Below are 14,629 nucleotides of genomic sequence, written 5' to 3'. Positions count from 1 at the left end.
TCTGACGAATATGTGCCTTGGGGTTGCTCTTCTTGACGAATATCTTTATGGTGTTCTCTGTATTACCTGGAGTTGAATATTGTCCTGCCTTGCTAGGTTGGGAAAGTTTTCCTGAACAATATCCTGAAGAATATTTTCCAGCTTGGATTCATTCTCTTCGTCACATTCAGGTACACCTATCAAACGTAGATTAGGTCTTTTCACATAGTCCCATATTTCTTGGAGAATTTGCTCATTCCTTTTTACCCTTTTTTCTCTAATCTTGTCTTCTCGTTTTATTTCAATGAGTTGGTCTTCGACCTCTAATATCCTTTCTTCTGCTTGGTCAATTCGACGGTTAAAACTTGTGCATACTTCACGAAGTTCTCGTATTGTGTTTTTCAGCTCCATTAATTCACTTATATTCCTCTTTAAATTGTCTATTCTCGTTAGCATTTTGTCAAACCTTTTTTCAAGGTTCGTAGTTTCTTTGCATTGGGTTAGAACATGTTATTTTAGCTTACAGAAGTTTCTCATTATCCACCTTCTAAAGCTTGATTCTGACAATTCATGACACTCATTCTCCATCAGGCCTTGTTCCCTTGCTGATGAGGAGGTGCAATCCCCTGAAGGAGGAGAGGCATTCTCATTTCGGATGTTTTCAGCCCTTTTGTGCTGGTTTCTTCCTATCTTTGTCGATTTATCTACCTGTCATCTTTGTAATTGCTGATTTTCAGATTGGGGACACCCAGCTTGTTGGTGATGATGTTATTTCTTTGTTTTCCTTCGGCGGACGCCCCTCCCCAACAGCGCTGGACCTTCCCAGGTTCAGCTGTACTTGCTGTGAAACTCTCAACCGTCAGCATTTCCAATTGCTGTTTTTTCGTGGGGGTGGGACCAGCTGAGCCCGATCACCTAGCTCCCTGCCTTGGATCCCCCTTTTTTTCTTCTCCTAATTGAATGGTCGATTCTCTCCCAGGTGCCCCAGTCGCCCGCCAAAAAGGTGCCGGAATCTATGCAATTTCCCATTAGGTGATAGCGCTGGCTGAAACAGCAGCGCTAAGATTCATTGCGCTTTTCTGCCCGGGAATCTCCCAGTCTGGCTCCCCGCTTCAGTCACCCTTTCAGTCAGCTGAATGGGCAACTCTTCCTTCTGGAGCTCCAAACACCAACTAAAAGGGCACCCAGTCCCGCATACTCCACTCTAAGAACCGCCACACCAGGATGCCAGGACGCCGGCAAAACAGCCGCGTCAGCCAAGAGTCGTGCTGGTGACCCATGGGGTTCCTCCGCTGGGAATCTCCTGATCCGTGGGCAACAAAAATTCATCTGGAAGTCTGGCATCCACTCACTCCCTGCGCCTTCACTGGGAGCTGCAATCCTTAGCTGCTGCTAGTCGGCCATCTTGGCTCTCTCTCCCTCAGAGTGTGTTTTTTCAAGAGTTCATTTCTTCATGTGAGAACACAAAGGCCACTTCCATAAGTCTCAAGGAGAAGGCCTCTAGAATACCCTATCCTGCCTGTTTTCTATCAGAAAAACAAGTGGCTCAAAGAGCCACTTCCTGGCCAGTTCAGGAGGTGTGAATACTCATACCCCAATGTAGAATATCAAGAGGTGCACCCATGACAAATAGAAACATGTCAAGTTTGCCTTCCCACCAGACCCAGCAGGGTAGCTGTGGTAGAACCAGTGAACCCTCCCAAGAACTGTGATACCAGAAAAATCTTCAACCAGGGGCCCCGTGGACTCCTAACATGTTCTAGTTACAGATAATCACTGGGAAGCATTAACAAAATGAACATAAGCCTAAACTTTGCACTCTTGTAAGTGGGAGAGTTGGCGTCAGCACACAGGCCTACCCAGTGATGTCATTTTCCTCCAGGATGGGGGGCGTGAGGAGCACAAGCCAAGGGATATGGACCTTGAAAGGCCTGCACCCTGAGAGAAAGTCTGACACAGGGCAGCAATGCCAGCCAGGCTTCAGATAGCACATTCACTCCACATCTTGAAGGTAATTAAAAATTAGTCGAAGGTGAGGTTTGATTCCACTAAATCATGAGCATTTTAGTGGAAACCCAGCCAGACACAAAGAAAGTTTGTGACCCTGAGTCACCAAGTGACTAAAAAATCCATTTCCTGGCCAATTCAGGAAGTGTGAACAATCACACCATAATGAGGATCATTACAAAGTCATTACAATCCACTTGGCCCAATTCTGTGTTTGCCTTGTCCACTGAGGACACCCTTGAAATGTTATAGAACTGAACTGGTCCACTCGACTGGCGCAGTAAATCCAGATATCTACATCAAGCATTTTTTATAGCTATAGAAAGGAAGGCATTTATTTATAGGGTGCCAAGGAAGGAGGACCAGGCAGTCATTCTTTAAATCCTTACCTCCCAATGGCTTATAAGCAAGGGTTTTTAAAGGCAGGAGTAAATTTTAGAAGAGAAGTTACGGGCAAAATTACAAATTAATATATGGAGGTTACACATTATTTCAATTGAAAAAGAATTTCTTGAAGGGGATTACAGACCATAGGTACATTTAAATATTTTCTATTTGTAATTGGTTAAGGAAGAGAAGCTTTGTTTAAAAATTTGGGGTCAATAAAGAAAAATGTTAACTGGCTCAGGGGTATTATTCCTCCAACTCATTTAGGAAGAAATTTAGAACAAAGAACGCAGGGTCAGAGTTTAGTACTTAATTTTTTCTCATCTGAAATTTATGTGTCAGTGAATCTGTTGGGTGAGGGTTTTCAGTGGAGGGTCCAAGTTTCTGAAAGACAACTCAGGGACATATGTTAAGAAGTTGTCTTTAGTTTTTACAGGGAAACCAAACACCTCTGGATTCTAACTTTTTTGGCTATTGTTTTAGGCTATTACTGCTTTTTTAATAAATTACTTATTTACTTTTTAGGACTAGGTACGCAAAATAAAAAAGACAAGATGGCACCTTTTCCATGGTGGATTTAAGAAAAAGGACTAGCTGGAATTTTTCTTAAAGAAACTTGCGATTAAAGAAAAAATTATGGCCGGGCGCAGCGGCTCAAGCCTGTAATCCCAGCACTTTGGGAGGCCGAGGCGGGTGGATCACGAGGTCAAGAGATCGAGACCATCCTGGTCAACATGGTGAAACCCCGTCTCTACTAAAACTACAAAAAATTAGCTGGGCATGGTGGCACGTGCCTGTAATCCCAGCTACTCAGGAGGCTGAGGCAGGAGAATTGCCTGAACCCAGGAGGCGGAGGTTGCGGTGAGCCGAGATCGCGCCATTGCACTCCAGCCTGGGTAACAAGAGCGAAACTCTGTCTCAAAAAAAAAAAAAAAGAAAAAGAAAAAATTATGTTCTTGTTTGGGCACAGGCCCCTAAGAAGAGGATCCCTGCTCTGGCTTAGAAGTAAAAACATCCTTATCAAATCTGAGCGTGGTCAGGGACAGTGGCTTACACCTGCAACCCCAATGTTTTGGCAGTCAAGGCTGAAGGACTGCTTGAGCCTAGGAGTTCAAGGTTGCAGTGATCTATGATGACACCACTGTACTGAAGCCTGGGTGACAGAGCAAGACCCTGTCTCTAAAAAAGAAAAAAAAACAACTGTGTTTATTTTGGTATCTGAGCAATCCAGTAAAATCTCAGGGACAAAATTAAAGTTTTAATAAAAACTGAACTGTTAAGGGGAAAAAAATAACAATCAGGCTTATTTTACATTACTCTTATGCTTTTAAAAAGCCAAAACAAATTCCAAGAGGGTCTGCTCTTGGAATTTAAATTCTAACATTTTAAATCAGAGTGCCTGAATCTGATTTTAAGGCCCATGAGAGATTGTGCTACTAATCTGCAAGACAGAGGAAAGATTTTCTTTCAACATTCAAAAAGCAGTCACATCCTAACATTTTTGTGCCCTACTAAAACATGAATTTGTCATGGAATTAAATTCTAGAAAAAACTAATCTTAGGCTGAGTGTGGTGGCTCACATCAGTAATCCCAGCACTCTGGGAGGCCGGGGTGGGCAAATCACCTGAGGTCAGGAGTTTGAGGCCATCCTGGCCAGCATGGTGAAACCTCGTCTCTATATAAAAATTACAAAAATTAGCTGGGCATGGTGGCAGGTGCCTGTAATCCCAGCTACTTGGGAGGCAGAGGCAGGAGAATCACTTGAACCCGGGAGGTGGAGGTTGCAGTGAGCTGAGACTGTGCCATTGCACTCCGGCCTGGGTGAGAAGAGCGAAACTCTTGTCTCAAAAAAAAAAAAAAAAAAAAGAAAAACCTAATCCTAGTATTACTCATTTCATATTTAGAACACAATTTTTTCTCTACTATAACAACATTTAGTTCCTGTACAAGTGTGTTTATGGACTCAGAGTTAGGCAGTCTGCCAGAAATTCATGCATTATTGACCTTCAAGTGGTTTAACAGAGCTGCTCTAGCTCAGCTAATTACCCAGACACATGAAATCTGAGACCATCTTTTTGGTTGCCTGTATTGAATCACACTGTGGGAAAGGTATCCTCTATGTGCATTAGAGATGACAACAGAGCGCATATAAAACAGCCTGCAGATACGCTCAAGTTTAATAAAAAAAGGATGTTTTGTTCAAAGTAATCCAAGAAGCTTCCTTGATTTTAAACTGCTCTTTTATCCAGTACAGAATTTCTACCAAATGTTTTTAACATTAAAATTCTGAACTTTAAAAAATGGAAGCATTTTGTAACAACATGCCCCTCATTAGAGATAAGATGCTGTGCAAAACTCTGATGGCTTTAAACAATTAGATCTATTGTGTTACAACTTCAAATAGGTTCAGAAAATCAAATGAAATGGAAACAAAAAGAAGAAAGTTTCCAGGCCAGCAAAACCAAGCCCCTCTCCATTTTTCCCTTTTATTTTAGTAAAGTAAAACAATGCAAACACTTTCCTCCACATTTAGAAACAAAAGAGTACCAAGACAGAAGCTGGCTGCAGATCTAAGGGTAATCGGGTTATCTGCCATGGAAGCTGGAATTCTTTCTCAAGCATGGTGATGTTTATTTTTAACTCCTAGACAAATGGCTCCCTTCTGGGAAATGCCCTCTGCTGGAAAGCTAAAGGCTTCTCTTGGAAGGATGAGCTGTTCAACAGCAGGAGTCCTTAGTAATGTCTTCTTTACCTATCACACTTCAACCTGTCAAAATTTAGTAAATTATCGGCCTCCTTTTCAGGTGACATATTCACTAATATTGACTATCAGTTGAGTCTCAGAGGGCCTGGAACAATTATAACAGATCCCACAATTTGGTTGCCAGATAGCACACTGATAACAGAGAAGACAGGGGCACCCAGGAGTGCCCTTTGAGCCTCTAGCTCCCTTCCCCCATGGCCACCGCCCTCACTGCGGATAGAGATACAAGGAACCTTGGTCAGGAATGACCGACTGAAATCAGCTAAATGACTCAAAGCAGCTGGCTTTTGAAAAATATTAAAACAAATCCACACTCAGCCCCAAACCCTTAGGCTCTGAGATGCCTTTTCCTACCCTTTTCCTCTGCAAGGCTTCCACCCTGGATATGTTCATGACTTTACTCAGTCATGTTAGTTTTCAATGGCTGTCAAAATCAATTACAGCAAACTTAGTGGCTTAAAACAACAAAATTTATTATCTCACAGTCTATAGGTCAGAAGTTCTGGGTGTCAGAGCCAAAATTAAAGTGCTGGCCAGCCTAGGTTTCATCAGGAGACTCTAGGGGTAGAATGTTTTCACTCTCACTTAGGTTTTTGGTAGAATTCAATTCCTTATGGCTGTAGGACTGAGGATGGAGGTCATGGTCACTATTTCCTCGATGACTGTCAGATGGAAGCCTCTCTCAGGAACTTAAAGCCACCTGTATTTCCTGTCATGCTGTCCCCTTCATCTTCAAACACAGAATTAAATCTGCCCACACTTTCTCTGACGTGTGCTTCCGTTGCGTTGCTTCTGCTTCTTGCCAGAGAAAATTTATCTGCTTTTAAGAGTACCTATGATTAGACAAGGTCCAGCCAGATAATCCAGAATAATCTCCCTAAGTTAAATGTCCATAACGTAATTACACCTGCAAAGTCCCTTTTGACATATAAGGTAACATATTCACAGCTTCCAGGTATTACGATGTGGGCATCTTTGGTAGACCATTCTACTTAGCATACCAGGTACAAGGGTTTGGGGCAAGGACTAGCTATATAAATAGCAAGAGAGACACAGGTTGTAAACTACTATAGTCCCTATATGTCCCTAAAAATGGTCATGCAGGAGAACGCTTTCTTTGACCTCCAGGAAAACTGGGACAGATTATGATTCAATCATCTTCCCAAGGTTCTGGAGCCCACAACAGCAATGACAGTGACAAACAGGTCTAGCCAACGGTGATTAACAGAAAATACCACTGTACAAAACTGGGCTAAAAAGTTCGGCACTTAACAAGTTTGGGGAATTAAGAGAGAGAAAAATATAAAATAAATAAAAATTTAAAATTCCAACACCAAGATAGCTATTTGGATAAAAGATTAAAAAGGTTTCCCAGATTTTAAGGCCGGTTGCCTCACCAGGAGGTCGGACACACCCATCCCTGCACTCAGCACCTGACTCTGCACCTGGCACCAGGCTTGGCACTCAGCACCTAGCTTCGCCACATGGCTCCCTTGGAAGGCTCCGGCTAATGCAACCATGGCCGGCTCTTGCACTGGAAAACCTGCCCAACAACCCGCCAACTAATAGCAGCCCGCCCCATCCCAATCCCGCTCCCCTGGACCCAATCAGAGCACCCAGTTGTTGCTCGGTCCTCCTAGCCATAACCCCACCAGCCACCCAGGAAGTCAGCGAGACTTCTCTGGCCCCCTTTCCCTGGACCAGAGAACCTCGCCTGGGAGCTGAATAAATTGGCATTTAATTTTCTCATACTGGCCTCAGTTTCCTCATTTTAAACTCGGCAATAACCCTTACACTTTCTATTTTCAAACAAGTCCTATACTGGGGACCAAGCAATCTGATCAGGGTATCAGGGTTCTAATCCAAAGTCTGCTATGTGGCCCTGCTAAGTCGCTCTCTTCTTTGGGTCTCAGTTCCCTTGCACTTACAAGATCAGCAGTTCACAAAAAGTGTTCTGCAGAACATTCATTCCATGAAATGCTCTCTACAAGAAAAACGGTCCCCATGCCAAATGTCTGAGAAATGCTGTTTGGAGTCAGAGTGGTATTATTAAAGGCTCTGAAAACTTCTATAACAAACAACTACCTAGTTTATTTAACCCAATGTTCCCTGATCATATTTGACAGGGATATATTTGACTCCTTTGATCATATTTGACTCCTTTTTTCTAAGTACTGAACTACCCTTCAGTTAAGTACTGTACCTTCAGCTGTGACTTCCCTCCATTCAGATTGGCCTCTCCCTGAATAGTCGGTACCTCCCCACATCCTGTCCCTTTGTCCCTGTCTCCTCCACCTACAGCACTCTTCCCCATACCTCAGTGTTTCAAAATCCTCCATGTCATTGAAGACTGACTCAAATGCTGAGTGACTCTATCACGATGAATAGTTCTCTGACCCCATTAGCTGGAAATATATTCTCCTTCTTCATATATACTGTTTAATAAACATTTAATTAGTGGCTACCATGGTTTAGCATTAGGCACTCACAGCACATTGATATTGTAACAGCACAGTCCCTCAGTTATTCCTTATCCAGCATATATTTATCTACTATATACCAGTTACAAAGGTTACAACAGCAAACAGGACACAGCTCTTGCCCTCAATGGGCTTTGACTGTCATAGAAGGGCAGTAGTTGGAGGCAATCTTAACCTAACATGAGGCTGTAATTGGAAGGACTAGGGCTCAGTATTCCTGGGGCCCAAGCCTCAAAGCTATTCCCAGAAGTCTGGGGCTGCCTGGGCCAGGACCATCACGAGGAAAAAGAGCCAGATTGTTCCTTGTGGGGCCTTGGGCCACTAAGGCATCACAGGATAAAAGTAGGAACTGTGGAATTGGTCAGGTAGGCCTGGGCTCACATTCTCTACTTCCACTTACTGTCAGTGTGCCCTCTTTGAGTATTAATTAGTGACCTCAACTGTTCAAGATGAATAATAGTATCTGGCTCAGAGGTTACTGCAGGAAAACAATCTGAAAATAACTGGAATAAGATATGACACACGTCAGTTCTTCTACTGATATTAGCACTTTTAAAATTTTCTTCCCAAATTAAGGATATTAACTTGATCAGCCCTTGTTCCATGTTATTACTAGGACTTCAAGTTTCTCCTGTAGGGTACCAGTTAGGCACATGGATAGATTTCTTAACTAATCCTAACTTCTTTCCCCCCCACTTTTTTTTTTTTTTGAGACAGAGTGTCGCTCTTGTTGCCCAGGCTGGAGTGCAATGGTGTGATCTCAGCTCACCACCACCTCCGCTTCCCGGGTTCAAGTGATTCTCCTGCCTCAGCCTCCCAAATAGCTGGGATTACAGATGCCCACACCACACCCAGCTAATTTTGTGCTTTTAATAGAGATGGATTTTCTCCCTGTTGGTCAGGCTGGTCTCGAATTCCTGACCTCAGGTGATCCGTCCACCTCGGCCTCCCAAAGTGCTGGGATTACAGGGGTGAGCCGCCATGCCTGGCAAATCCTGACTTTTCTTTTCCCAACTCTCATAGCTTATTTGACCAGGCATCAGTCCCCATGACCTGCTCCTCACCTGGAAAGAAACAATATACACTGTCAAAGCCTACTGCTAGCCCTACTTCATCTCTCAGAGGCATACCTCAGCAGCCTATCCTATTCAGTGATATTTTATTTTGACCCCTGGTGGCAGACGACACAAGTTGGCCCATTCAATACACATGCATAATCAAATTTTCCCTCACCTGCCTCTAGCGTGGAGGCAGGAAAGCATCCTGCTCAATTTCCCAGTCTCATAACTAGCAGACATGTGACATAGGTGAGACCAATGAGACTTTTTTTAAAAAAATTTTTTGAGACAGAGTCTCACTCTGTTGCCCAGGCTGGAATGCAGTGGCATAAACTCAGCTCACTTTAACCCCTGCCTCCCCGGTTCAAGCTATCCTCCTGCTTCAACCTTTGGACTAGCTGGGATTCTAGGTGCCCGTCACCATGCCCTGCTAATTTTTTGTATTTTTAGTAGAGACAGGGTTTCACCATGTTGGTTAAACTGGTCCCAAACTCCTGACCTCAGGGGATCCACCTGCCTCAGCCTCCCAGAGTGCTGGGACTACAGGTGTGACCCACCGTGCCTGGCCCAATTAGACTTTATTTTTTTGAGATGGAGTCTTGCTCAGTCGCCCAGGCTGGAGTACAGTGGTACAATCTGGGCTCACTGCAACCTTTGTCTCCTGGGTTTAAGCGATTCTCCTACCTCAGCCTCCCAAGCAGCTGGGATTATAGGCGCCTGCCACCATGCCTGGGTAATTTCTGTATTTTTAGTAGAGACGGTGGTTTTACTATGTTGGCCAGGCTGGTCTCGAACTCCTGGCCTCGTGACCTGCCCACCTCAGCCTCCTGAAGTGCTGGGATTATAGGCATGAGCCACCGGGCGCCTGGCCCCCAGTGAAACTTTTTTAAAGGCCCTTCATCTATGATTATTTCTTCCTGCTTGGATCTTGCAGAGGATGCAGCCATCTTGTGACCGTGAGGTGACAAGCATGTTGTCAAAAGGTCATCTACTAGGAAGATGAGGCAGAAATCAAGAGCCCGGATCTCAGACAGCCTTGCTGAGCCAAGCTCACCCCAAGCTACCTACTTCCAAGCTTCTTGTTGCGTGAGACAAATCTATCCTTCATTTGTTCAAGTCATTTTTAGAAGACTTTCCACAAACTGCAACAAAATACCTCTCTAACCAAAATACCTAGCTAAGGACATTAGACATTATTCCTTCTTCTTTTTTTCTGCTGTGAGCAAAACATTTGTCTTGCTAAGGACTTGATTAAATCTTCACACTAAATACTTATTTTCAGCACAGTAACTGCCATGAGCTGGCCACATGATAGATATTTACAGAAAAGGTGTCAGAATTGCTGCTGTTTACCTGCATCACATCAAGTCTGGGATGCAGAAGCTTTGAGATGAGATGCAGAAGCTTCAACCAGGATTCCCAGTTTTTAATTCGTACTGAAAAGATAGTGATAGGCACTCTTTCTGGATAAGGAAGGATTTCCTTACAGCATGTAGAAATCACAGAGGGGAAGATAAGAACTGTCATAGCTGTTCAAAGAACAGGTTGCTCTCAAAATGGGTATCTACATTACAGCCCTGAGAAAGGGATGCCTTTCAATCGCTTCTGATAGGAAGTCTTGTGAAATGGAGACAATAAGCCCATATCACTGTTAACATCAATATAGGATTAGCTCAGGGCTTAAAGAGGCAAATAATGATTCACATCATGTATATTTCAGAAGTAGGCAATCCCTTCCATTTGCCGAAGAAAGTTGTCATAGGTCCCCAAAGAACCTGGATCCACCCAGGTCCAGTTCTCTGTGGCAGGGTCTGCCTGCAGGTGACAAAGCCCAGCAGAGGCCTCCCACTCCAAGAGGCCCAGGCTTTGTGGTGACAGGAGCTGGGATAGGGGCTCCACTTTGCATCATGAGATAAAACATGTGTAGTGCTACCATTTAGCCCAGACTATACACATATACATACTCTTTACCAAAAGCATCACAGAAACTGCAGCCTTGCCTGCTTCTCTCCTACTGATGGAGGTGGGGCTCAGGTAGCCCAGAATAATAAACAGGGCCTGGGCCAGAATCCAGGGAGGACTGTCTACAGCCTCAGGTGCTCCCCTGACCCCCTTGGCCAGCCTGCCCCATCGCCCACACTGTCTCCCAACCTCTGAACTGCCCGTGCCCCAATCTGGAAAGCAGCACTGAGTTTCTGCATCAATGGTCTCTTTCAGGTCTCCCAGACTGTCTGCCATGCTCCAACTGCTTTCAAGTTGATTACAGACTCTGTGGCCTCTGAAATGTTACCTTTTAAAAGATAAAAGCTACTTCAGGGGTACAATTCATATAAATGTAATTTTACTAAGAAGCGTTTCTAGGCTGTTAGAAATTTTAAAGACACAAACTGTTCATCTTTAAGACTGTGAAATCCCTTTTTTTCAGCACAGAAGGAAGGTTTCAGGTTACATCTGGCTGGAAGTGACCACTCCTCAGCAGGACTGCAATATATGTTCACAAGGCCATTGCCTTAGAAACCAAATGTAAAGTTCACAATCCCTGAGAAATCTTAACTGAGGCTGTAGGTCAGCGGCTCTGATTTCTACATGGGAAGATCACCCGATTTGTGCTTCTAGGAGCCGGCCACCTTCTTCACACTAAGCTATCCATTACTGCACCGTTGACCCATGACATCATGGAGGTTTTCTCAGAGTGTGTGACCAGGCAAAGCAAGCAAGGTCCATCTGCGCAGGCTGTTTGGCCTCTCCTGGGGCCTTGCACACGGACAACAACTTCCTAACCCTATTCTAGACAACCACTCATACTGTTTCTCGAGTTTCAGTCTAGAAAAGGAGCTCCAATATCTCTTTTAGATACACTTGCTTCCCATCTTATTGCTTTTCTAGCCCCTTCTTCTTCCTTTTTAGGCACCTAAGACTGACATTCTCCATTTATTCATGAAACATCCACTCTCCCAAGTGCCTCACAGCCAGTTCTCCTGCTCCTACCACACAGGCTTTCTCACCTGCAGCTCCCTTCACTAACCCTGGTGCCCAGGGTGCCTCCTCCCCTTTCCACTGCCACCTCAGGCTCCAGCCTGGCAGTCCAGTGCTCAGTGCCTCAGCTCTAACTTAAGGGGCAAAGCCAATTCTCATGAGCCTGGAGCAGCACGGACTTCTGGGTCACCACTCCACACCCATTCTGCTTCTAATGTGACCCAAAGAGGCAGTCAGTAGCAAGAGAAGCAGAATCTTTGTCTTTTAAGGTTTGAGTTCAGGATAAATGTCACTGCAAACTTGGGATCCTCAGCTATTTTACAACCGTATAGTGAGAGACTCCAGAAAGATTTACCTAACTCTGAGAATTTGTTTACATTTCAAGGGGAAATGAGGCCCAGGACCTTGGAGACATGCCTAGGTCATAAAAATTGGAGCCACCAGAGCTGACGTGGCTCCTGGAAACATGTATTTATATTCCAGAAGGATAGAAGGAGAACCCAGGATCCTTCCCATTCTGTCTCCAGGCAGCAAAGATGCTTCCTCCCTCTGTTTAGGAGAAGAGGGAAGCAGTTGCCTCTTTCTCCTTCACATAAACCAAGAAATTCCATTTTTCTCTGTCCCTCACCTATGGAGTGTCTGACCACTAGGGCTGGGGATTTTTCCATCTGGCCTTCATCATGCCACCCTGGGGCAGGGAGTGCCTATGCAGTTATAATTTTTTAAATTTTAATTATTATTTTTGAGACAGAGTCTCGCTCCGTCGCCAGGCTGGAGTGCAGTAGCACAATCTTGGCTCACTGCAACCTCCGCCTCCTGGGTTCAAGCAATTCTCCTGCCTCAGCCTCCTGAGTAGCCAGGACTACAGGCACACGCCACCACGCCCAGCTAATTTTTGTATTTTTTCAGTAGAGACGAGGTTTCACCATGTTGGCCAGGATGGTCTCGATCTCTTGACCTTGTGATCCACCCGCCTCAGCCTCCCAAAGTGCTGAGATTACAGGCATGAGCCACTGTGCCCGGCCTGCAGTTATAATTATTTACATAATATTATTTTCTCTTACTCTGTAAATAACAAATGCCTCTGACGCAGAAGACGTCATGTGTGCATCCAAACTAAGATTAATAAAGATGACTATTAAAAGCCCAACAGTTATGGCAGCAAGGATGATAAGGTCCTATTTGTCACCTGGTTTACTGGAAGAGACAGACAAGAGGCCTGTAGCTGGTTAGGAGGATTGGAGCAGTATCCACAAGAACCAGCACAGACCTACTGCAAGAACTGGGAAGTGTGTTAGCCAAGGATCAGGAGACAGGCTTGGAAAATGCTGCCAGAACGGCACCTTTGGATTTTGCTGTCCTCTCCAGGTGGGAGGAGAAGGGATCTGTAAATTCTTAGAGATGAGCTTTACCTGGGATGAGAGAAGTTACTGTCACTGTCTCCTTGCAGTGAGAGGGAGAGGGTTCTTGAGCTCCCACAGCCAGAGCGGGTCTATGAGGGCTGCAGGGCCACGTTGTGGCAAGAAGGGTGTCTGGCTTACTGTACACTTACTATCTTGGAGACACTTTTTTGTTCCCTTCTGATCCTTAGTTCCCTTCCTAGCCCAGCTGATCTTCCTGTCTCAGGAGGTACTGCCCTAGTTCCCTACACAGGGGAAAGGGGAACGTAGGGGAGGGATTCAAATGTTGATAGTTGTGTCAGGTACTAGTACCCTCATGCCCACAGGGGAGAGGAATGCTGAAGAATGTAGAGGGAAACCTCTGTGAGCAGCAGAAACAGTCCTGGAGACTCTCCCAGGAGCCAAACAGGGAGAAGAAGAAGGAGAGTTCTTATATGCCACATTTTCGCCTGCATTCTGCCTCCCTTTTTGCATTTCCTCCAGCAGAGAGGAAATAGCTTTTCCCTGCAGCTGCAATTTTATCCCTGTAAATGCTGAATTTAACTGTTAGGGTTTGTGCAAAACTTTGAATAAAAAAAAAGAGGAGTTTAGGACCAGGTACGGTGGCTCACATCTGTAATCTCAGCACATGACCCCCATCTTTAGCTGAACTGAGGAAGTCCTTCAACACCAGGAGAGCATTCCACCCTGCTCTCCCAAACTGCTACCCTGTGCCCTCTTCCTGACTGCTCTTCTCACTGCAGTGAGCACTCTGAATTCAAACTGACTGCTGAGTACACCATTTCTGACTGACATCTCTGGTCACAGACAGTAGTGGATGGTCCCAGCTCCTATACAGTCCATGTATAATATCTTACACAACACCTCCAGATGTCGTCCACACAGCAGGACAGATGAACTGGTGCAGGCAGGACTACTTAAAATTGCCTCCAGGAAGTCCCTCTGAAACAAGAACTGACCTGATTTATTTGGGTTGAAGTTGGGGGGGCCCCAAGTTTATCAGCTGATGGGAGATGAGAGGACATATTAAGAATCTTTTTTGTGGCTGGGCATGGTGGCTCACACCTGTAATCCCAGGACTTTGGGAGGCCGAGGCAGGAGGATCATGAGATTAGGAGTTTGAGACCAGCCTGGCCAACATAGTGAAACCCCATCTCTACTGAAAATACAAAAATTAGCTGGGTGTGGTGGTGCTCGCCTATAATCCCAGCTACTTGGGAGGCTGAGGCAAGAGAATTGCTTGAATCCAGGAGGCAGAGGTTGCAAGACCACGCCACTGGCACTCCAGCCTGGGTAACACAGCGAGACTGTTTTGAAAGAAAAGAAATGAAATGTGGTATGACATTTGTTCTATACTTTAGCTGGAGTGACTCATGACCCTGACTCAGTTTGAAAAGTTGCCGGGCGCGGTGGCTCAAGCCTGTAATCCCAGCACTTTGGGAGGCCGAGGCGGGTGGATCACGAGGTCAAGAGATCGAGACCATCCTGGTCAACATGGTGAAACCCCGTCTCTACTAAAAATACAAAAATTAGCTGGGCATGGTGGTGTGTGCCTGTAATCCCAGCTACTCAGGAGG

The 14,629-nt window shown here is 45.0% G+C and overlaps 1 protein-coding gene across 3 annotated transcripts in view; it reads right to left on the bottom strand.

Annotated features, from left to right (window-relative positions):
- Nucleotides 1-14,629, bottom strand: part of STOX1 (storkhead box 1) — a 58,609-nt gene that overhangs the window by 21,334 nt on the left and 22,646 nt on the right. For 2 of the 3 annotated variants that reach the window (XM_032256162.1, XM_032256163.1), the window contains exon 1: nt 7,342-8,310. The exons of the other annotated variant lie outside the window; for it this stretch is intronic. In XM_032256162.1, coding sequence (XP_032112053.1) covers nt 7,342-7,477 — 136 coding nt within the window. In that variant the 5' untranslated portion in view covers nt 7,478-8,310. Of the gene's footprint in view, nt 1-7,341; nt 8,311-14,629 lie in introns of those variants that run through there. 3 annotated transcript variants of the gene reach the window in all.

This window comes from Sapajus apella, unplaced genomic scaffold, assembly GCF_009761245.1.
Source record: "Sapajus apella isolate SASKATOON/1434 unplaced genomic scaffold, GSC_monkey_1.0 scaffold94, whole genome shotgun sequence".
NCBI classification, from domain to species: Eukaryota; Metazoa; Chordata; class Mammalia; order Primates; family Cebidae; genus Sapajus; species Sapajus apella.
Note: the sequence above shows the minus strand (reverse complement) of the source record. Positions and strands in the feature narration are given on the sequence as shown.